Source organism: Schistocerca gregaria, chromosome 2 (genome assembly GCF_023897955.1).
Source record: "Schistocerca gregaria isolate iqSchGreg1 chromosome 2, iqSchGreg1.2, whole genome shotgun sequence".
Classification (NCBI taxonomy): domain Eukaryota; kingdom Metazoa; phylum Arthropoda; class Insecta; order Orthoptera; family Acrididae; genus Schistocerca; species Schistocerca gregaria.
The window spans coordinates 128,414,068-128,436,605 of NC_064921.1; the positions used below are offsets into that span (position 1 = coordinate 128,414,068).

At 39.9% G+C, this 22,538-nt stretch overlaps 1 protein-coding gene across 8 annotated transcripts in view; it reads left to right on the top strand.

Moving 5' to 3' along the window:
- LOC126336504 (neutral ceramidase-like) overlaps positions 1-22,538 on the top strand; it is a 489,135-nt gene that overhangs the window by 423,377 nt on the left and 43,220 nt on the right. For all 8 annotated transcript variants that reach the window (XM_050000278.1, XM_050000277.1, XM_050000275.1 and 5 more), the window contains one exon: positions 15,227-15,445. In XM_050000278.1, coding sequence (XP_049856235.1) covers positions 15,227-15,445 — 219 coding nt within the window. The remainder of the gene's footprint in view (positions 1-15,226; positions 15,446-22,538) is intronic.

Here is a 22,538-nt window from a genome sequence, read left to right on the forward strand (position 1 = left end):
AGCAGAAAGGTGGAAGGAGTATATAGAGGGTCAAAACAAGGGCGATGTTCTTGAGGACAATATAGGTAGGTGAAGACGAAATGGGAGATATGACACTGCGTGAAGAGATCGACAGAGCACCGAAATACCTAATTCGAAACAAGGCCCCGGGAGTATGCAACATTCCAGTAGAACTACTGACAGCCTTGGGAGAGCCAGTCCTGACAAAACTCTACCATCTGGTGAGCAAGATGTACGAGTCAGGCGAAATACCCTCAGACTTCAAGAAGAATATAATAATGCCAATCCCAAAGAAATCAGGTGTTGACAGATGTGAAAATTACCAAACTATCTGCTTAATAAGCCACGGCTGCAAAATACTAACACGAATTCTTTACAGACGAATGGAAAAACTGGTAGAAGCCCACCTCTGGGAAGATCAGTTTGGATTCCGTAGAAATGTTGGAGCACGTGAGGCAATACTGACCCTACAACTTAGCTTAGAAAATAGATTAAGGAAAGGCAAACCTACGTTTCTAGCATTTGTGGACTTATAGAGAGTTTTTGACAATGTTGACTGGAAAACTCTCTTTCAAAATCTGAAGGTGGCAGGGATAAAATACAGGGAGCGAAAGGCTACTTACAATTTGTACAGAAACCAGATGGCAGTTATAAGAGTCGAGGAGCATGAAAGGGAAGCTGTAGTTGGGAAGGGAGTGAGATAGGGTTGTAGCCTATCCCCGATGTTATTCAATCTGTATATTGAGCAAGCAGTGAAGGAAACAAAAGAAAAATTCGGAGTAGGAATTAAAATCCATGGAGAAGAAATGAAAACCCTGAGGTTCACCGATGACATTGTAATTCTGTCAGAGACAGCAAAGGACCTGGAAGAGCAGATGAACGGAATCGACAGTGTCTTGAAAGGAGGCTATAAGATGAACATTAACAAAAGCAAAACGAGGATAATGGAATGCAGAGGAATTAAATTGGGTGCTGCTGAGGGAATTAGATTAGGAAATGAAATGTTTAAAGTAGTAAATAAGTGTTGCTATTTGGGGACCAAAATAACTCAAAGAAATGGTTCAAATGGCTCTGAGCACTGTGGGACTTAACATCTGAGGTCATCAGTCCCCTAGAACTTTTAACTACTTAAACCTAACTAACCTAAGGACATCATACACATCCATTCCCGAGGCAGGATTCGAACCTGCGATCGTAGCAGTCGCGCGGTTCCGGACTGAGCGCCTAGAACCGCTAGACCACCGCAGCCGGCAAAATAACTCATGATGGTCGAAGTAGAGAGGATATAAAATGTAGACTCGCAATGGCAAAGAAATCTTTTCTGAAGAAGCGAAATTTGTTAACATGGAGTATAGATTTAAGTGTCAGGAAGTCGTTTCTGAAAGTATTTGTATGGAGTGTAGCCATGTATGGAAGTGAAACATGGACGATAAATAGTTTAGACAAGAAGAGAATAAAAGCTTTCGAAATGTGGTGCTTCAGAGGAATGCTGAAGATTAGATGGGTAGATCAAAATGGTTCAAATGGCTCTGAGCACTATGAGACTTAACTTCTCAGGTCATCACTCCCCTAGAAGTTAGAACTACTTAAACCTAACCAATCTAAGGACAGCACACACATCCATGCCCGAGGCAGGATTCGAACCTGCGACCGTAGCGGTCGCGCGGTTCCAGGCAGTAGCGCATAGAACCACTCGGCCACTCCGGCCAGCGGGTAGATCACATAACTAATGAGGAGGTATTGAACAGAATTGGGGAGAAGAGAAATTTGTGGCACAACTTGACTAGAAGAAGGGATAGTTTGGTAGGACATATTCAGAGTATCAAGGGTTCACCAATTTAGTATTGGAGGCAGTGTGGAGAGTAAAAACCGTAGAGGGAGACTAAGAGATGAATACACTACACAGATTCAGAAGGCTGTAGGTTGCAGTCGGTACTGGGAGATAAAGAAGCTCTCACAGGATAGAGTAGCATGGAGGGCTGAATTAAACCTGTCTCTGGCTTCGAACTTTAAATAAAAGCACAGTCGAAATTCTTGGAGTCCCAGTGACCAATATCTTCCCGGTACCAATGTTTATAACAGATGAAAATATCATAGATTCCGTGGATGGATAAACTGTCTGTATACGTAATGAAATTTGTACGGAACACTCAATTCGCGAGTGCTACTCACACCTTGGCATTTTTTTAAACAATACAGTTTTGTTTACATAAAATATATTGCAACTTGTCGAACAAATCTTCTTACGATAAGTGTATGTAAGTAAAGGAAGATTTAGAGTCATAGACGTGTGATGTGTCATTTTCATGGAATGTTTTTGTCGACACCTGGTAGGTAAAACATTTACTTCATGAAAGCTGGAATTAATAACAAAGAGAAGATTTAAGATAATATTGAAAAATCCTAGAGTCTCGCAGGTTTGATAAATGCTGAGTGCTAATTCGAAAATGAAGGGAAAATATAAATTTCCTTGTTCACATATTCAGCGGAAACAAGTTAAGCAGGTAAATTTACTTTGGCTTTTTATACGTCCGATTTGTAAGGGAGATACCGATGAGATTCCCCTGGTGTTCACACAAATGCGTTTCTGTACCTCCCGGTTAAGAGATTACCTTCTTTTTGAGCAAAAGAGAGCAATATGAACTGGCTGATTGGAAAAGTTTGTGATACATTTTAATGAACTCGTTGCTGGTACCGCAGTGCAATTAAAAGATAAGCGCTCAAAATTCTTGTCGAAAGGCTTAAGTTAATCGACGTCTCCTTAAGCAGTATCTTCTATATTGTCTCCAGATTTGTTCAGTACACCATAATACTGAAAACACTAATTTGGAAGCAATTAGCTACAACGCATCAGTTCTTACGAGTGGGGTACTTCTTTAAAGGGCTAGACGTCTTTGAACGCATGAAAACTAGATGATTTTTGTGAGTTTTTCAAGTAAAATAAAAGTAATGCTAAATTTTATAATATAGTTTTATTCCTTACACTTTTGTCTTCAAGAAATCATGGACTGTCCGGCTGGTCTCGGCGGAGGTTAGAGTCCTCCCTCGGGCACGGGTGTGTGTGTTTGTCCTTAGGATTATTTAGGTTAAGTAGTGTGTAAGCTTAGGTACCGATGACGTTAGCAGTTAAGTCCCGTAAGATTTCCCACACATTTTTTTCTTCAAGAACGACCCCTTGCATCCGGAACATTGGTCATCGGCGGGAAATTTCCGAAGCCCCCTTAGTAGACCTGTAACGAAATAATTTTTTTGGAGTCATTTTCGATGTATTTTGTATCATCATACACAGGATAATTGAAAAATATTAGGTTGTAACCAAATGGTGACGTGTTGAAAGAAATGACATCTTCTTCGCCTACAAAATCGAGGCGAAGGCGTGGCAGAAAGTAACCCTTTGAAGATATAGTAAAACGGCTACGTACGCTGATAGGGAATTTGAATCAGAATTCCAAAATCGAATTGCGATCAGAATCATATGTACCGTTCTCAGGTTATGTTTCCCGCAAATATGAGAAATACGGTTTCGAGAAAAACACTTTTTGATGTTTTGGGTTACATTTTTTGTAGTTGAACGTATCTCTTGCCACCGATCCCTGCTCCATACTGAAATCCTGCCAGAGTCAAAAAGATGTCTTCCTTCTTCTTCGTTGCCATGATTATTCTATGGACCACTTTGGCAGCTTCCATCATCCGCTGTTCTGCTCGCTCAGTACGCTTTTCGTCCGCTTTTGTGCAGAGGCTGTGACGCACTGGTCAAATTTCAAGTTAGATTACTTTCATAATTTCCCTAATGCCTGTTAGGCGATCGTCAAAATTACATATCGATTATATTTTCCAGATTGTGAACGGTTTCCGGAGACCTTTTTTTGTAAATAGCCTTGTAACTGGATAATGGTGCTTTTGGCGACCGTGGGATGAACATTACACTAGACATCACAGGATACATTTTAAGTAAACAAATTGCTTTTCCCAAATTTTCAAGTCTACCCTCTCATGTTGGTAGCTCTTCAGTATATGTGAATTGTGTCGAATGTGTGCAGTTAACTTGCATATGCTCCAGTTTCCAGAAGAATATGCGTTCTTCATTTCTTGTGCTAATTCTTCTGATGGAACAGAGACAACTACATCCTATACTGCGAAACCACCCTACGTCGTATGGTGGATGGTACGTAGTGTACCATATTCGCGTTCTCCTCTTTCATATATCGTTGTATAGTTTTAGTGTCACAGGCATTACGCGAGATGTGTGTTGGAGGAAGTGTGTTCGTTCACTCGCCAAGCAGCGTGGGCAATCGGAATTTTGCGAGTGAGTTTCTACGCGAAGCACAATGTTTTTCGTGTAACGCCTCGCATATTAATGTACTGGCCACTTCTGTGGTACTGTTACGATGATTATAAAAGCCCACGACGACTGTGTAGCTCGCCTTTCAATCTCTTCCATTAAATCTTCTTGGTAAGGATCTCAGAACGACGAACTGTACTCAAGAACAGGCTGAAAGAGGATGTGTTGTAAGAGACCCATTTCATTCGTGAATTGCCGTTCCTAAGAATTGTCCCACTAAATACGTATCTACTGTACCTAAATATCTGATTCCAGTGCATGATTTCCGAAACGATAGTTCTACTATATTGGAGTTTTTTTGTGCGTTCACGCTCCTTGCGTTACATTATACTGGGTGTATCAAAAAGAATTAGCCGATTTCGCAAGTCTATATTTCTGAAATAATGAAAACATACAACGTATTTCGCTTTTTGATGAACGGGAAACTCAAAAACTTTTTTTTCATGTACTTTCATATGTGTTCAATACGCATATGTCAATGCGGTATACAGACTGTGCCCACACTGCAGCGAGCATGTCTTGAGTTACAGCTTCCACGGCTGCTGTTATGCGATGTCTCAGTTCATTCATTGTTGTTGGAAACGGGGGCACATAACCAGAGTCTCTCTCACTAAAACGTAAGTGTGGAAGAAAACTGTCATTCTCTGTCTTGCCAAGAACTAAATTATAGAACTCCACACGGTGCTGTTTGTCACCTTGACGAAGAGCTTGCAGTAGCTGAATTTCTATGTTTTCATGTGTAAACGACGAAGCAACACACGCCAGACGAACATCGGGGTATGGTGAGCTGTCGGGCTGCACGGCGAACGGATTTCTGCAGACTCACCGTGCAACTATGGCGGATGCCTTCAACGTCTGTGTCAGATACTTGGCGAGGGCCGGCGATTTGCCTTTACACGAACAACCTGTTTCTCGGAATTATTCATGCCATTGTCTGATGCTCTGTGCTGTATGATGATCCACACCATACATAGTACGAAAGTCACGCTGAACAGTTACTACTGACCAGCAGTGCGCGAAATGTAGGACACTAAACGCTTCCTGTTGTCCCGACACCAGTTTTACTAGTTGGCGCCCACTGCTCCTGCATAGCGCCAGCCATGTAAAACTCGACAGTTGGCTTTTCCAACAGTACGTCATTTGTGCACATATCTCAAATAACATAATAGTTATGATTTTTTTTAAAAAATCGGATGAGTGTTTTTGATACACCCCGTACAGTATTTATATATTGGTGGTCAGATAGTGATGGTCTCTGTCTGCATTTCGTAACAAGTTCCAAAGAGTGTGATACCACTATCGGCTTCAATTGAACTAGCTACATTATAGGCCTTCGCACAGGCGGGATTTAGGATTACCATCACATAAAGAAGATGTTTTGTTACTATTAAGTAAAAGATTTATGTGATTATTTTAATTTTACCACAATCCCTTTTTTAAATACTCGCTACAACATTCAAACAGCATATTCATCGAGTCTGGTCCTTCAAATTTTTGAGTCAGAATAGCCATATATCCTTTCAACTTTTGCATTGACGACACTTTATTTTCTGATTTATGTGTTTATTTATTCATTCCGAGATCGTTTTACGATGATATTTGTCATCGTAGTACAATGAAATGAAATAACTCAAAATGTAAATGCAGACAGAATATATGAGACTGCTTTTATTAGGACAGGACAGGTGGTGAGCCTTGCCCTTGATGAAGGAACCCCCTCGGCATTTGCCTGAAATGATTTAGGAAAACTACGGAAAAAACCAATCAGGATGGCTGGACAGAGCAGTTTCCATCCTTTAGAATATGAGGTCATGTTTTAACGAAAGCACCGTCTCATTTGTTTGGTCGCTATTGTACAATGCTCTTGGATTTGCAGATAATTTGCCCCAGATAGCTTAAGTATAAAATACAGTTTTACACTACATTGCTGTACACACCAAGTGCAGTCTGTTCGGGAAACTGACCATCAAACTCGAATACATGCAACTATGCCGCATATATGTCTCCTGTCCATTTAAAAAACCGTAATCTTCCCTCCCTGATGTGTTGAACTCAGCAGAATGACAAGACATTACTGTCGTGCACTGTAGATCTTGGCACACGATTTTCTTGTAATTGCATTATATTGTGATCATGTATTGCAACGTGACGGCGTGTTGTAGTTACCTCATTTCAATGTGAACCGCTACCTTGGCGTTTCTAAGTATGCTTTAATTGTGTGGTATGCATTACTTACGAATAATGCTTCAGTGCCTTTTTCAACAGAAGTGTTTTAGTAATATTTATCTTTTCTTTGGTCAGTTTCTTACTTAACGTTATTCCTTGGTAGAAAATGCTGTTTTGGAGTTTTTGTTTCTTTTTCCGTAAGTGTAAGACCAAAATAGTTGTTTTCCATGGTTATGTATAGAACTATTAGTCAAATGCTTAGTAATGTTTTCCTTGGTATCCACGACGTTTGATTGATGTACTTACTTGATGCTGTAAGGACACCCATGTTTTTAAGGAGTTCTTTAAAATGAAGCCAAAAGCTACTTCTAGGTCGCATCCTTCCAGCTCTTTTCCGCAGAAAAGAATGCTCTGGGTAAGAATTCGGTGTATGTGTGCATATTATATCACCACAAAACACTCTCTGTGACAAACTGTAGACAGAATTCTAAAAGCACAACATGTCGATGACACTGTTTTTGCTATTATCTATTCGTGTTCATTCCAGTTCCCTGACAACCATTATTCTCGTTATTGATTGTAGTCTGTCTTGGAACAAAATGAAACGCCGCAAATTCCAGATGACAATTCCTGCGTGCTTCTTCCGCGAATAGAGCTCAGTGTCTCTGTTTCTTTCCTTCTTTGTTTGTCAGATTCTCTATTACGATAGAAATATCCTCTCATTCTCGCCTCTTATGAAATATCCTTGCGCTGTTCTTCACTTTGACCTTATTCGTCGATCTCGAAATATAGTAAATAGCCTTTGTCTTCTTCTGTTTCGTTGATCCGTGCCCCCTTACTTCTCAATCATTTAGCTTCAGTTATGTAAAAACAGTTTCATACGTTTTATACTGACAGGAATCAGGGGCAGGAGGAGAGGGCATGTTTTAAGACGTAAGGAAATGACCCTCTTAATACAAGATGGAGATGTAGAGGATAAAAGCTATAAGGGCAGTCAGAGACTGAAATACATCTAACAAATAATTGAGAACGTAGGGTGCAAGTCTGCTCAGAGATGAAAAGGTGAGCTCAAGAGGTGAATTCCTGGCTGGCCGGATCAAACCAGTCAGAAGACTGCTGTCTCAAATATATTAATAAATAAATTTAGAATTTTAGCGGAAAACTAGTTTTTTATTCGTTGGTAAAACAAAAACGACGCCTGAGTGCCGAACTTTGTCTCTTACATCCTCAAGGATGGAGACCAGTAGAACGTAGCACCTGGAGATGACAGATCCACCACCTACGAAACTTAGTGGTGTCGGTTGACCGTACCATACTCAGTTTCTGGATGACTGGCATACTCATTCCAATTTCATGCTCTATTCACAATAATGTAAAATACTATTGTAGTTTGAAGGAAAAAAACACTTCAGAAATATCTCAGAGTTTTGTCTGCAGATAATACAGATCACAGAAAATAGATCCTAGTCATAAGCCATGTTCCCGTTAGTTGGCAACTATTTGGTCACGGCAGGATTCTTTTGAAGATGTTGAGTTAGGCTACGTATCCGAAACTAAAGCAGGCGAACTTAAAACTTTTCCTGCTTGGAGCTGAAGCTCCTCCTTTACCACACGCAGATATGACGTACGAAAACTTAACTACTTTAATGAAGATCAGGTGATCTCTCACATATGGAACCATTTCTCATCTCTTTTATTTGAATACGGATCTCCTGTTCTCATACGGAGCAAAATGGCACAGAGTTAAGCACCCAGATTTATGTTTACTGCAAGTTTCCTAAGTCACCTAAGCAAATGCCGCAACGATACCTTTTAGTGACCGATTTTCCGATTTTCTTCCTCAGTCTGAGTTTCTGCTGTGTACCTTCCTTTCTGACGGCGAGACATTAAAATTTACTCTTCCCTCCTAACGCCTTACTCCTTGCTCCCTTCTCGACTTTTTGTTTGCCTACATGAAGCTGATTCGCCTCGTATACAGTGTTGTATTCTGTCTCACGTCATATTTCAGCTCTTTGCTTTTCGGTGATGCGAAATTAACGCTTTGTTGCGTCTCTCCGACTTCTTATTCTTCTTTTATTCTTCCTTTTCTTCAGTAATTAACCCGCATATTGGTATTCTGTACCCATCCTCCAGCCTTTCTTCAACACGTTGTTATTGTTGCAATATTTCTTCTTTAGTGGTTGCTCAATGTGCTATAGTCTAGGTCAGCCTCTGCTATTCTTACCCTCTATTGTCCTTTCCAAAATTGTTTTTATCAGTCCTTCATGTCTTATATTATGCCAGATCCATATATTCTCTTTTATAAAAGTGTTCCAGTCTACAGTTTTTATTCCCAACCGTGCCAGTGTTTCCTTATTGATAACTCTGTCAATCGTGTCCTCGATGTATTACACTGATTTCAAATTATTTCTATAAACTGAAAATTTTGGTCTTCTGTAAAGAACGCCAATATCGATGAGCATTTCGACGAATACACTACCGGCAGTCAGTAGTTATTTACAGAACCCATGATCGATATCATATTGAAAGTGACGTTCTGCCAGGAAGTCTGCTTTACTTCATTATTTCCTAACAGTTCAATTATTCATATAATGTGAGATAAGGTGAAGATGTACATTTAGTAGTAGTAGTAGTAGTAGTTGTTGTTGTTGTTGTTGTTGTTGCGGTAAGCAGCCATCCACAGTGATCTATCCTGCGCAAGCTTCCTCATATCTGCATAACTACCGTTGACTACATCCATCTGAGCCTGCTTACTGTATTAATGCCTGCGTCTCCTTCTTCACTTTGCCCTACACACTCCCTAACCTTCCCCCTCTCCCCTTTCCAAATTGACGCTTTCTTAATGCCTCATGATGTGTTCTATCAACGGATAGCTTCATTTAGTCAAATTGTGCCATAATTTTTTTTCCCCCACTTCAATAGCCAATAATTGTTAAGCGCTAAATTGCACCACTCCGTCTTGAATGGAATGCGGACATCAAGAGCCTGATATGAGCGATATTCTACTAGCAGAAACTATAAAATTTCCGTGTGAAGTCCCTAAAGAAGCAAATAAAGCACCAATACTGTTTTAGACTCCTTTCATTCCATAGACATCTGTAGTAACACAAAAGCGGCTCCACACAACACAGGCGCTCAGAGGTCACGCATGGATGTGTTACCATCGTACGTCTGACAGGTTGCACGATAGTAATGGAAATCCCAGAGAGCGACTGGCAGATCTCGGATTGTTCCCAGTTTGTCTTGCTCTGCCAGTTGTCGAAAGCCACTTGCAATTTATAGCCAGGCTTAAAGGCTTCAGCCACCGTCATTCAAGATCGTGAACAGATACACTATCAGCCGGTGGATAAATTTGTTTCATTTGACAACAAGTTCGATCTTGAAGACCATCTTGAGGTAAAGAGGCATTACCACAGTGCACACGTATTCAACATATGGTTTCGAACATGTTTATCAAGTCTGTGTCAACTGTCCTTCAAAATCACATGCGATGTCATGATAAACATGTGATACAATTTTTGACCTACAGATGATGTGAAAGATCAAAATGGGGTTCCGAAATAAAACTGTTTCACCTAAAAACTGTCGATGTGTGTATATATGACATGTTTCATGCAGTATTTATCGGCCGCGTAGCAACACCTTGCGTATTTCTTCTGACACCACCTCATCACGAAGTGGTTACGCTCAGGTCAGTTAAAGCACATATGTTCGTAAATAGCCGAGATTTTAATGGTGCTCTGACCGATCAATTAATAAGCCAGTTTTCACTTGTTTCTCAGTTTGACAGTATGCTGGTTTCTTCGGCGTTCTCGTCTAGCAAAGACTGTTTGATGTGTTTGTGAAAATGTTCGAATAACGGTTGATTTGAGAAGCAGGTTCTAAGATTTATACAAAAATTCGCCAAAACATTGTTTCTTCTCAAAGTTTTACGAAGGTGGACCTTAGGCCGTAGATGTATAGGCATGCAGTTTGACCGAAACGGAAGTGTATTACAGTTTATATCTTTCTGTTCTGAGTTTATACAGTTTCGTGCATTCAGATCTCAACAACACTTGAGCGAAAGTAAAAGATGTCGTCCTTGTATAATCTAGACACACGTTGAGAATTAAGAACACACAATAATCGATCAGCTGCAATACATGTACTATATCCTTATTTCCGAAACGACGGTAAAATAATATTATTAAGTCGTAAAAAAACTTGACTGTTCATTGGACAAAATTGGTGCAATCTTTACGTTCTAACGTAATATTTCCTTTAGGCGATTTTCATATATATATATTTGTCTTCTCATGTAAATTATTTCGTAGACTAGTATATTCCTCTCTTTATCTTCATACACAGTCCTAAGATCAAGGAAAGAAATGTCTTACCTACTCTGGGATCTACTCCCAGTTGTGATAATGTACTTCAGGACGGCATACGAAAAGTAGGTAAAGTTTGAAAAATCATGTAGTACGCCTGCGCGCTTCCCTGAGAAATCCGAGAAGAGCAAACAGAAAATCTGGAAAAACAAGTGTGATCGTTTACAGCCGCCTTCGCTAATGGACGTCTAGCAAGACGATATTGAAGACCCTGTGATTTTCTTGTTCAGTGACCTAGATGGCTAGTGTAAATTATTCTAGCCGTACAGATGATTTATGACACCGGAGGATATTCGTTGTGTGGTACAGGTCGCTACGTAATTTAAAAACATGTTCCTAGACGTTGTCAAGCTTATAAATTATCTGAAGGTTATCAGCGTTGTGAAGTCTTCATATTAATTACAGCATGTTTCCGAGAAACTTCATGGTAACGTCGAGAAGCCAAGTCTAATTGTCACACACTTCCCAGTCTCCTGCCCTTAGCTGCTAGCTGGTTCTTCACGAGAAAGGTCGTTCAGAATCAATGAAAGACGATTTCGATAGAGAAGGAACGAGTGAAAATAAAAGTTTGCGATAATACATACGTAAGTAAAGCTGTCCTCATCTGGAAGGTTGATTTGGACACTACGGTGCAGTGCCTAACTAGTCAAGTCCGTTTTGGAAATGGTATGTTCTTGCCTTCCTCCGTTCTTAGAACTGATTTACCCAATCTAGAACTCGCATCCCTCCGCACAGACTGCGGAAGACGCACCAGGACGCTACATCTGCCTTCAAACCGCCCATGTGAAAGTTTTTCACCCAGTTATCCCCACCACGTTGAACAGTGGTAGTTGGTTCCTGGGGTTACCTGATTCGAGGTTTCCCAAACAACCTTAACCAAATCTTTGTATGGTATATCACTTCTAATTTTTTGTACCCATTCCTGTTCGATATAGCATTCAGTCTGTGATTACCTCGATGTTGAAGGACCTACGCTCAAATATGTGTTATCTGCTTTATTGGAGATTTGATTCTTATTGCAATTACAATGCCGTAACCTTTGTCCATTCTTGCTCCAACGGTACTAATGTCGAAGAGCCACTGTCTCCATTATGTTAACTACCAAATTTATATGATTATGTTGTGGGGAGAACACAGCAGAGTCTCTCGTTTTAGTTTCATATTTACGTTTTAATATTTGTTATCTATTCTCACGTCGGTAAATATATTCTCCATAAATCACTCTTTTTTGTACTTTTGCACTGATTATCATATAGCAAAAACCAGAGATGAATGAGATATTTCTTTCTTAATGAAATCGCCCTTTTATTGAATATTTCAAGCGATGTCCTTGTCTTATATGTAGCAATGCATCTTGCATGGCAGACGTATATGGGAAGATGCAACTACATACGGTGAATTCTTCAATTTTAAATTTAAATTCATCCATTTTGTGTGGATTCTATTGAGGTCAAAGACTGTGTGAAAATATATATAAAATAATTGTTCTATTTGTCACTTTTTACAAATATTTATTATCACAACATGTTTTGGCAGCTTGCTGTTATTATCTACTGCTTTACAGTTATACATATTCATTACTTTATAATGGTTGTCAAGTTTTTTGAGCTGTTGCGAGATCTATTTCATGGGTGAGTGAGTGAGGGAAGTTATGTACAGAAATTTATCCCTCCACAAAATATTAATTTGCTTCAGTTTATACCTCAAGTGAGTAGTATATTTAAATCATCTGACTGATATCTTTTCATTTTTGAAGAATGTGTACTTGTCTGCCACACACAAAGCAAAACAATAAACACAAGACCATGACATAATACTTCAACATTCAGTTGTTTTTACATCCCACAGATTCTTAACTGTCAAGATAAAATTTATTTCAGTTGCTAAGGTAATGAAACCAATAAAATTTCTATATTTGGTATATAAGAAAATATAAACAGAAAAAATATTGTGTCTTTGTATATCAGCATATTTATGTCATGAAATGTAGTTTGTAATATGTTTATTTGTTTAGTATTTATACATACTGCTGTTCTGTTATCATATTTTTTTAAAAAATAACTAAATCTCTTCCTATTAATGAAGCAGCATTCGACATGGGGAAAGTTTTTGAAGAAATTTCCTTTTTCTCATCTTAATATTTAGGAACCTGTTACCATGTACTGTGCTCTGAATAAAAATTCCTAGTTCTTCATGTAAGTCCATTAGGTGCCCCTCATTAATATTATGTAATACTTGATCATCATCCTAGTGTCCTTAATGTAGGTGGATATTACTGATTTAGTGATTTAGTTTAATTACATATGTGGACATAAGCATTTATGAGTTCATAGTATTTTATTTGGCCATTATTCAAGAGACACTGCACATGAAAGAAAGAAATATTTAACACATATGGAATAATGACTTTGGTCATTTAGTGTGCCTGATGGAACAGAAACAGTAGCAAACTGTTATTTCGTTTAGGTGAGACATCAGTCTACCTTAGCAAAACAGAATTCATACAAAAGCTAGACATTTTTGTGTCACATGGAGAACTGAACTATGCATGAATACTAAGTATTTACTTTGCAGTCTGTCGACTTATATATTTGAATTATATAGTCAAATGTACTTGTCTTCATCATAATTTAACTTATTAATAAGAGAAAGGTAACGAATTATAGTATAAGTCAACAGGTGACTTGTTGTAGCTGTGTTTGGGGAAGCTTTCCATCCTTAGTCTATGTCAAGTTACGTGTAAAACAATTCAGGTCAGTTATCAAATTAAATAAAGATATAGAAGCAGTGTGGAAATTTGAACATTGAAACTAGGGTGTCATTACAATACTATTGTCAGATATACTCTTCCATCCACATGTAGCAGTGACTGAAATGTTGACTCAGCATTTCATAGCATGAAGTATTGCACAACAGAGCTGAATTGAATGAAAACGTAATGGTCTTAAACAACAAAAGAGGTATCTGCATCGTGCACCTTACTGAGGAAGGGTTTACAGCAACCAGTCACTATAAAGTTCATATTATTACACTTCACTGGTTTTGGATGTTCTTACATGCGTGTGAGGAAGGTATCTATTTAAGTTACTACATGAAACGTTCTCAATGCATCTGAAACCTACAGTCGAATTTGTTCAATTTATTTAATTTATTACCTGAAACAAGGTTTATCGATATACTGAGTGTGATTTTACATATTACTATATCTACATTATTCAGTAATCTTACCACTTTACCTTATATTATTATCGGCATATGCATTAAAAATCTCTTTTTCACAGGCTATGTCAAATACAGACCTTAGACTCTTTTGTGGTGGTGTTATTGACATAAACTTTCTTTGCTATACATCTTTTTCTACAGGCAAAGGCAAATACACTATATAACAGCTACTGCGCCAGCTTTTACAGGATGATAATGCTTTTAAAATTTTGTAATTGCCATCACTGGCATGCCTTCTCATTTTCAATATATGGAAGAGCTACTACATTCCTTTAACAGTTATGCATGTTAGTCATGGGTAAACCATGATTTGTGATTGAAGCCATATATTTATTTTAATATCTTTCGGTTACATAGACAGACTACCGTTTCAGAAGTCTCTCTTCTGTAATTTGACGTATTATTTTTCGTTTTTTGTAGATTTATCTAATTTTACCATCATGTATACACATTGTTAAGGATGCATCAACACAGAACACTTATCATACACATAGCTGGCTTATAGATGGTTCCTAGGAAAGATGGACCACATTTAGTTAGCTTTTATTTGATAAAATATTAATTACATGTGGATTATCAATACATCTTTGTATATCAGAGGGTCTAAAGTTTCGACTGCCACCTCTAAATCTCGCGCCAACAGACAGCTATTTCGCATCAGTGTAAGTTGGCTACCATACAAAATAACGCTCTCTGCTTGATTTCGAAAGAAGTGAGCCGGCCATTTCGATGCAGAAGGCATTTCGTCTCCCTTTCGTCATTGAACCATCAGTAAGCAATTGGATTAAGCTATTTTAACAAAATGAATGTCTGCAAGGAACGAGCACGAACTGACCATATACACTAGATAAGAACTTAGATGTGTGCAATGCATGAAGAGAGGGATAGATTGGACATTTATAGCTTGTGCTAGTGAAATTTATTGTTTGGTGTTCCCATGCTCGTGTACATCATTCAAAGCCAAATTTTAATTTCTTGAAATAAAAATTAATTACATTGGGTACGTAGTTTTGAATACCCTGTATTCTAGGGAATACTGTGACCTAGAAGGTACTGAAAGTGCTGCATCGAAAAGTAAGCATGCAGGCCTATCCTGAACCAATGTTAAGTGCTTTGTGCAATGTGGCAGATGACGTTCCCGTTCGAGTGGCAGCCGCAAGTGGTGTCGACGCACCTGGGACGCGTGGGAAACCTCGTGCTGCTGTGCGTGCCGGGAGAGTTCACCACCATGTCGGGACGGCGCATGCGCGACGCCATGCGGCAGGTATTCGGCCAGGACACGACGCCGGTGCTGGCCGGTCTGTGCAACACTTACAGCGACTACGTCGCCACCCCGGAGGAGTACAAGGTGAGCCCACACAACTTGCTGCACTCGTCACCTCAGCTCGGCTCTGTGCGACAGCAGGAACTACAGTCAAAAGTAGACTCTTATCAGCTGCAGTGCTGCTTGGGAATCAATTCGACCCACTCTTTTCACTGCTTCATCACGATTTATGTATTCTGATTTCAGGATTGGTAATTGGTGAAACATAATTATATTTAAGAAACATTCGTATTTGGTACCTCTTTCATAAGTTACTTAGTTTTGCGACAGGGTTCTGGCTAATAGTACACTGTCTAGCGTTACTGACAAAGATATTGCTGTGCATAGTTAAGGCTCACCGGCCACTTAACTATAGTTAAGGCTCTTCTTCTTCTGTGCGAAAGCACAAACAGTGCCCGAACTCTTACGGGAATCGGAAACGCGCCGCGAGTAATGAGTATAATGGGCGGGGGCACTACGAATGTAGTGCGTGACAATACGCTGAGAATGTGGGTTTCGCGGAAGGCGTGCCAGAGATAAATCCCTGCAGTCGCGCTATGCTCTGTGTCCTCGGTTGCTTGTGCCATATAAGCAGGAGATCCCGGGTTCGAGTCCCGGTCGGGGTACAAATTTTCATCTGTCCCCGTTGACCTATGTCAACGTCTGTAAGCAGCTAAGGGTGTTCATTTCATTGTAATTTCATTCTAACGAGCTGCATGGTCATCGATGGTATCTGTTCTTTCGGACATGTCCGAAAGAACAGATACCATCTTAGTATATGAACAAAATTGATTACTAGTACAAAATATACAAAATAATACAGTCATACGAGCAAAGTGAAGAGCACGATAATCGTTTTCTTTGATACCAAGGGGATTGTGCTCAAACAATTCGTCCCACACAACCAAACAGTGTATTCCGCGTACTACTGTGACGTTTTGCGACGGCTTCGTGACAACGTGCGGCGACAACGGCCCGAACTTTGGCGTCAAGGGAGATGGCTGCTGCAATCATGACAACGCGCGCTGTCACACGTCCTTGTTTACCAGGACCTTTTTCACAAAAAGCAACGTGACGGTTGTACCGCCCCCACCGCACTCGCCAGATTTGGCATCTTGCGACTTCACGTCATTCACAAAACTAAAACCCAAGTTGAAAGGCTGTGGGTTCGACACTCTAGAGAGGAATCAAGAAGCATCGCTGGCGATGATGAACACCCTCAAAGAACAGGACTCCTAGAAAACGTTTGACCACTGTCAGAAGCCCTGGGATCGGGGTGTACTTGCGGATGGTAACTATTTCTAGGGAGATGGTGACCGTTAGCCCAAAGGTAAGGTTTTCAACAGATGGTAGCACCACTACTGAAAATTTTGGATAGCTCCTCCTAATCACATAAAACTATTAAATAAATAACTGGGTCATAGTTTAACTAGAGCTGGGGAGGTAATCCAGCAGCTTTAGGAATAAAAAGAAGTGGAGGTTATCTGATAACCGTTCATTCAGCAGCTGTTCAAGATGGTTTTTGTGGAGCCTCTTGATTTTCAGTATTTCAACTGCAAGTGTTCATTTTTTTCCGCCCGCTGTTCGAGAATGGAACGGTAGAGAAATAGCTTGAAGATAGTTCGATTAACCCTTCGCCACACACACAATTGTCACTTGCAGAATAATCACGAAAATCGAGATGTCGTATCTGTTTCTGCCCTATGTACTCAGAGTGAAGTCGGTATAACAGGTGGAAACTATCTGTGCTTGAAATATTGGAGATTACGACGTTCTGCAGCAACTACTGATTGAGTATTTAATTACCCGTTAAACTTTTGTTGTTGTCCCCAACTATAAATCAATGTTCCTGTTATTTACTAAACTATTCCAAGGTTATGGAAATATTACTTCACGTATTTAGTATTAGCCAAAAATCCTTCTGACTTGACAGTTCCAGAGTTATTCTCACGTATCACGTTCTTACCTTCACAATCCCATCACGAAGTGTGCTGAGGGTGTCCCAGTTCCACAGTTTTGGTTTTCAGATAACAAATCATTTGTGTATGTCCTCCTTTAAGATGAAGTCATGAACATAGAAGAGAATATCATAGTAAACCCAAACAATCCATTCATAAAACTGATGATTTCTCTCTCTCTCTCTCTCTCTCTCTCTCTCTCTCTCTCTCTCTCTTGCTTGTACCTTGTAGACAATAAATGAGAAGACTGATTATAACCTTCCACTCCTTCTTGAACTAACCACAGGTGTTCATATAGGAATAATATGACCACTGTTCATGCCCTGGTATATACTCCCAAACATAAAATATGATTTATGGATAACACGATCTGACTTTTGTCTAGTTACAAGACGACAACGCGCAATAACGGGATGCTGCATGAGCATCAAACTTACTTTAACTGCTGAAAACCACTTACCAAAACACGAAGTTCTAAGGAAACACACGTTTGCTTGGGGTCCCGTAAGAAAATTGCACCGTATATTCAGTATATACGTTGTCCCTTGGGACCAAGTTTTGAATTCCAGCATGGATTCAGTTACACAAGGGCATGAAATGAATTTCCGTGGATGTACTGACCTAAAACTCATGCAGTTGACGAGGAAGTTAAATCTGTAGATCAATCATGCTGGCTATGAGTACGTATTCGAAATGGACTATATTTAAATCCCGTCCTGTGCAGTATCTTAGAAGCACACCACAAAAAGTAACACCCTTCACTATATACAACATCATATAGAGCTGAAAAAACTTCCTGTAAGCCACTTAAGATTACGAACACCAGTCACTGAAACAGATTCTGATCATCACTTGATGTAAAGTAAATATGATGGTGAACAAAGACGTAGATTTCGCACGCAATATTTCCGCATTAATGGTTCTGCGAAACAGTGACGGCTTTTTCAGAACCTTGTAGTACTATAATAACGACTGCTTCTCTCCATTTATATCAAAGTGAGGTGGTCACAAGCCCCCACCTCGAATACAAGACAGATTTGTTACGAGAGGGCTCTTCAAGTGGAAGAAGCAATAAAATGTCGAATCCTTGGTAGTGCAAATAGCATGCTGGAACGAACCGGACTTACAATCACCATGTGTTCACATTGGCCGACTGCAGTCACTGTCTTAAGGTGACGGTAAGAGATCCCTACATTTCCGTCTTTTACAAAGACACATCGCGTGAAGGGACAGGTCGACGGGTGAATTTAATTTATGCTGCCACCAAGTTACCGACACAGAGTACGTAGCATATTTATGATACATAGAACAGCGCTCGTAATGAAACAGCCGCTTTTCAATATCGTGCTACAGAAATTAGTCTGTAAACTGTGCTGTTAACTACACATAAAATTACAGAGACGAGACATTTCGTGGTCAATGACATAACCTAAAATATATGTTTCAGATTTTGCAATCGAAATTTTCTGCTCTGCAGTGTGCTTGGAGGCGTTGGCTGAATGCGTAACAAACCGGTAGAGGGTTGTGATGGACTCCAAATTAGTTTCGACGCGGAACAGCTGCAGAGAGAAAATCCGTTTCCGGTTGGAATGCACGTAGCCGCTTGCGGGCCTCCAGCGGCGCGGAACAAGTAACTGTGTTTGACGTGTGCACTGGCCCATTGTGATCGCTATGCAGACCCGCGCCGCTTGGTGTCACGTGCTCTAACAATTCATATGCAAATCCGGACGCCACACTTTATCTGTGCGGCGTAGCCATTAGTTTCCACTGGCGCTTGTGGTTCGCTTCATGACCTCTGAAAAGAGTTCTATACTTTGCTGTAAAACCGTAATTGAATCGTCACACTTAATGTCATATACTCTAGATCAAAGCGAGCGTCACATTGTAGACAGATGCCTGTCTCTGACGCGCGAAAAATACCCACCGCGCACTCCTTTCCAGACCGCACAATTTGCGGTATGGATATGAGCTGTTCCTTTACACGGCGGTAAAAATGAGTGCCACTTTACGAGTAACTAGATCAAAGCGAGATTTACAGTTGGGACAATTTCTTACTGACTCGTGAAAAGCATCGAGCGCCATTTAGAATTGTTGTCGCGTATTTTTTGAAGAACGTCAATATCCACTATAAGAATCAAATTAGATTTTCGATCAGTTTGAATTTTTGACAGTGATGGTGGGACGACATCTATATATTTCCACAGATACTTTAATTCAAAAGTTCTAGTGTCTGATGTCGATTAGTAATAATGGAAACTGCAACTGATACGAGACTGTCATAACATTTTATGGGGGTACAATATGATATTGGACAAATATATGCGTTTTTAATGTTATTAAGATAATGATTGCTATGCTTTATCAGCAATAATTATTCACGTTCAATCGTTTTAATATAACGTAATGCACTTAACGCGAAAGTGTCAAGAGTCAGTGCTTTCACCACCTGATCTTTGACATTTAGTTTGTGGCTTTCTTGAAATTGAAATGAACTAAAGGAACTCATTGGTCTGTGCGTGTCTCGTCTTACGTAAAACAGTCAGCCTCACTCATCGCTGTAAATATGTAAAAACGAGCACTAAACGTTGTAAATAAATTATACGCCACATTCATGAGCAAACACTTTTTTCAGTCTATTGAAATCAAAATTTAGGAACGTATAATCTGTTCAATGTTTACAGAACTGCTGATGTTCCTGCTTTGTATACAGCGAAACGCTTTTGGTGGAACACACTTAAGACTGGGAGAGAGAGAGAATAGTAACTACGATCGATATCTGTGAACAAGCGACAGGGTAGCAGTGATTTTTATGAGCTCCAGACTGTATGTTCGGTGGTCTGGTGGTAGGTTATTATGGGTACATTTGGACAGGAGGCTGCCGTACAGTTCCTCCTGAGGAAAGAACTTCGCACGGATCTTGAGAGTGCCATAGTACACGGGGCTCTATAAATTAAAATCTATAAGTTAAAGTCTAAGTCCACTGCAGGAAAAGAAATGCCAGAGCTTTTTCTTGACATCACTGCCCTCATTTGAAGAATTAATGAGGGATAACTTCCTTGATGTAGGAATAAACCGTCTGTGTGCAACGAACATTCCAACATGACTAGTTCCCCCCCATAGCATGTGGCAACGATGCAAGTAGTCGAAATGTCTAGCAGAAGAATATCATTATTATCGCTGAGCATTGAGAATATGAAATTGTGCCTTAACACTATCGTTACTGATGCCATGTTACTCCGCCCCCCCCCCCCCCTCCCAATCCTTTCTCTCTGTCTCTAATGAAAATCTTTTTAGTTGGCATTGTTTAGACTACTAGCGTGGCGGTGATGACGTAGCAACAGTTCCTAAGCGGAGAAAATCTCCGGTACGCACGGTAATCGAACCCGGCACTGTTTGGGTGTCATTTACCAACGCTGAGCTCGGATCTACCTAGGCGGTAATTATTTCCCAGTAAAGTAATTCGCAGTTTTGAGCATTAGGACGGCTATTTTCCTTATATTTTTATTTTATTTTATTTTATTTATTTATTTAACCTGATCAGATTAGGGCCATCAGGCCCTCTCTTACATCGGACCAGTGTTCCACACATGCAGCATTTCACACATCAGAGTTACATCATGACCATAGTTTAAATGAGAATATTAGCTTACTCTAGTGACAATATGAATAAAGAGTAGTGACTAAGACCTAATAAAGTAAATGCGGTAGTATTTTTACAACAGGTGCTATACATACAGATTATGATAAAAGCAATAATAAGCAATAATGATAACAGTAAAAAAATCAAATAATAGTGACAAACATGAAAAGGATTGGCAATAGTAATGAAGGTTTGTGCAGATGAACATAATATCTTCGTGTGTAAAGTAGATGTTTCCTAGTTTAGCGTATTTTGGGGAATGGAGATTTAAGGAGGGGGAAAGAGGGAAGTAATGAGGTGAAGTGCATTCATGTACAGAGGAAGGCATTACTGTTGCTTAAGTAGATACGTCATTAACTGTTTTTTGAAGCTGGACATGTTTTTAAGTTCTCTAACATAAGGAGGGAGGTTATTCCAGAGTCGGGTTCCCGCTACTGTAAAGGACTTGGAGAAGGTGACTGAGCGATGCAGTGGAACGGAGAGGATTTTATTATAATGGGAACGTGTGTTTCTGTCATGTTGTTCCGACATGAGCGTTAGGGACGAGGAGAGATATGAGGGACAGTTTACATTTATAAGGCAGTAGATGAGACAGAGTGTATGGAAATCTCTGCGTTTGTCTGCACACAGCCAGGACAATTTTGCATATGCTGGTGAAATGTGATCAAAAAGTCGAACGTCACAGATATATCGGACGCAGGCACTCATGACCAGTTCTAGACGTCGGGAATTTTCCTGAGAGAGGCCTTGTAGATATCGCTGTAGTCAATGATTGGGAGTATAAGCGTTTGCACTAATTTCTTTTTCAGATCGAAAGGTAAGAGTTTTTTATATTTTTGTAGGACATGAAGGGATGCTGATGCTTTTTTGCACACTGCAGTTACGTGCTCTGTCCAATTTAGATTATCATCTATTATTACTCCCAAACTCTTTGCTGAGGAAGAGAAGTTAATACTTGTTCCATTTAGGATAAGAGGTGGTAAGGATTCCCGATGTTTTGGGCTCAAGAGCTTAGAGTGACCAACAAGTACCGCTTGGGTTTTAGATGGGTTTAGTTTTGGACCTATGTCCTGTGCCCATTTTGACAGTGCATCGAGGTCAGTATTGAAATTTTCAGTAGCTTTCTTGAGATTCCTTGGTTTCGCACTTAGATACAACTGAAGGTCATCAGCATACATATGGTATTTGCAATAGGTCAGAACCGATGACACATCGTTGACATACAGAGAGAAGAGTATAGGACCTAATACTGAGCCTTGGGGAACGCCTGACACTACCTGCCGCCATTGTGATTTTATATCCCCAGATAGGACGCGTTGCTGACGAGACGTCATGTATGAGCGAAACCATTGCACTGCACTTGGTGAGAAATTTTGACCGCTAAGTTTGGCCAGTAAGACGTCGAAGTCGACAGCATCAAATGCTTTGCTGAAATCTAAGAAGCAAATGATAGTCCCTTCTTGTCGGTCCATGGCTTGTTTCAGGTCATCTGCCACCTTTATCAGAGCAGATGTTGTGCTTCGATGTTTACGGAAACCTG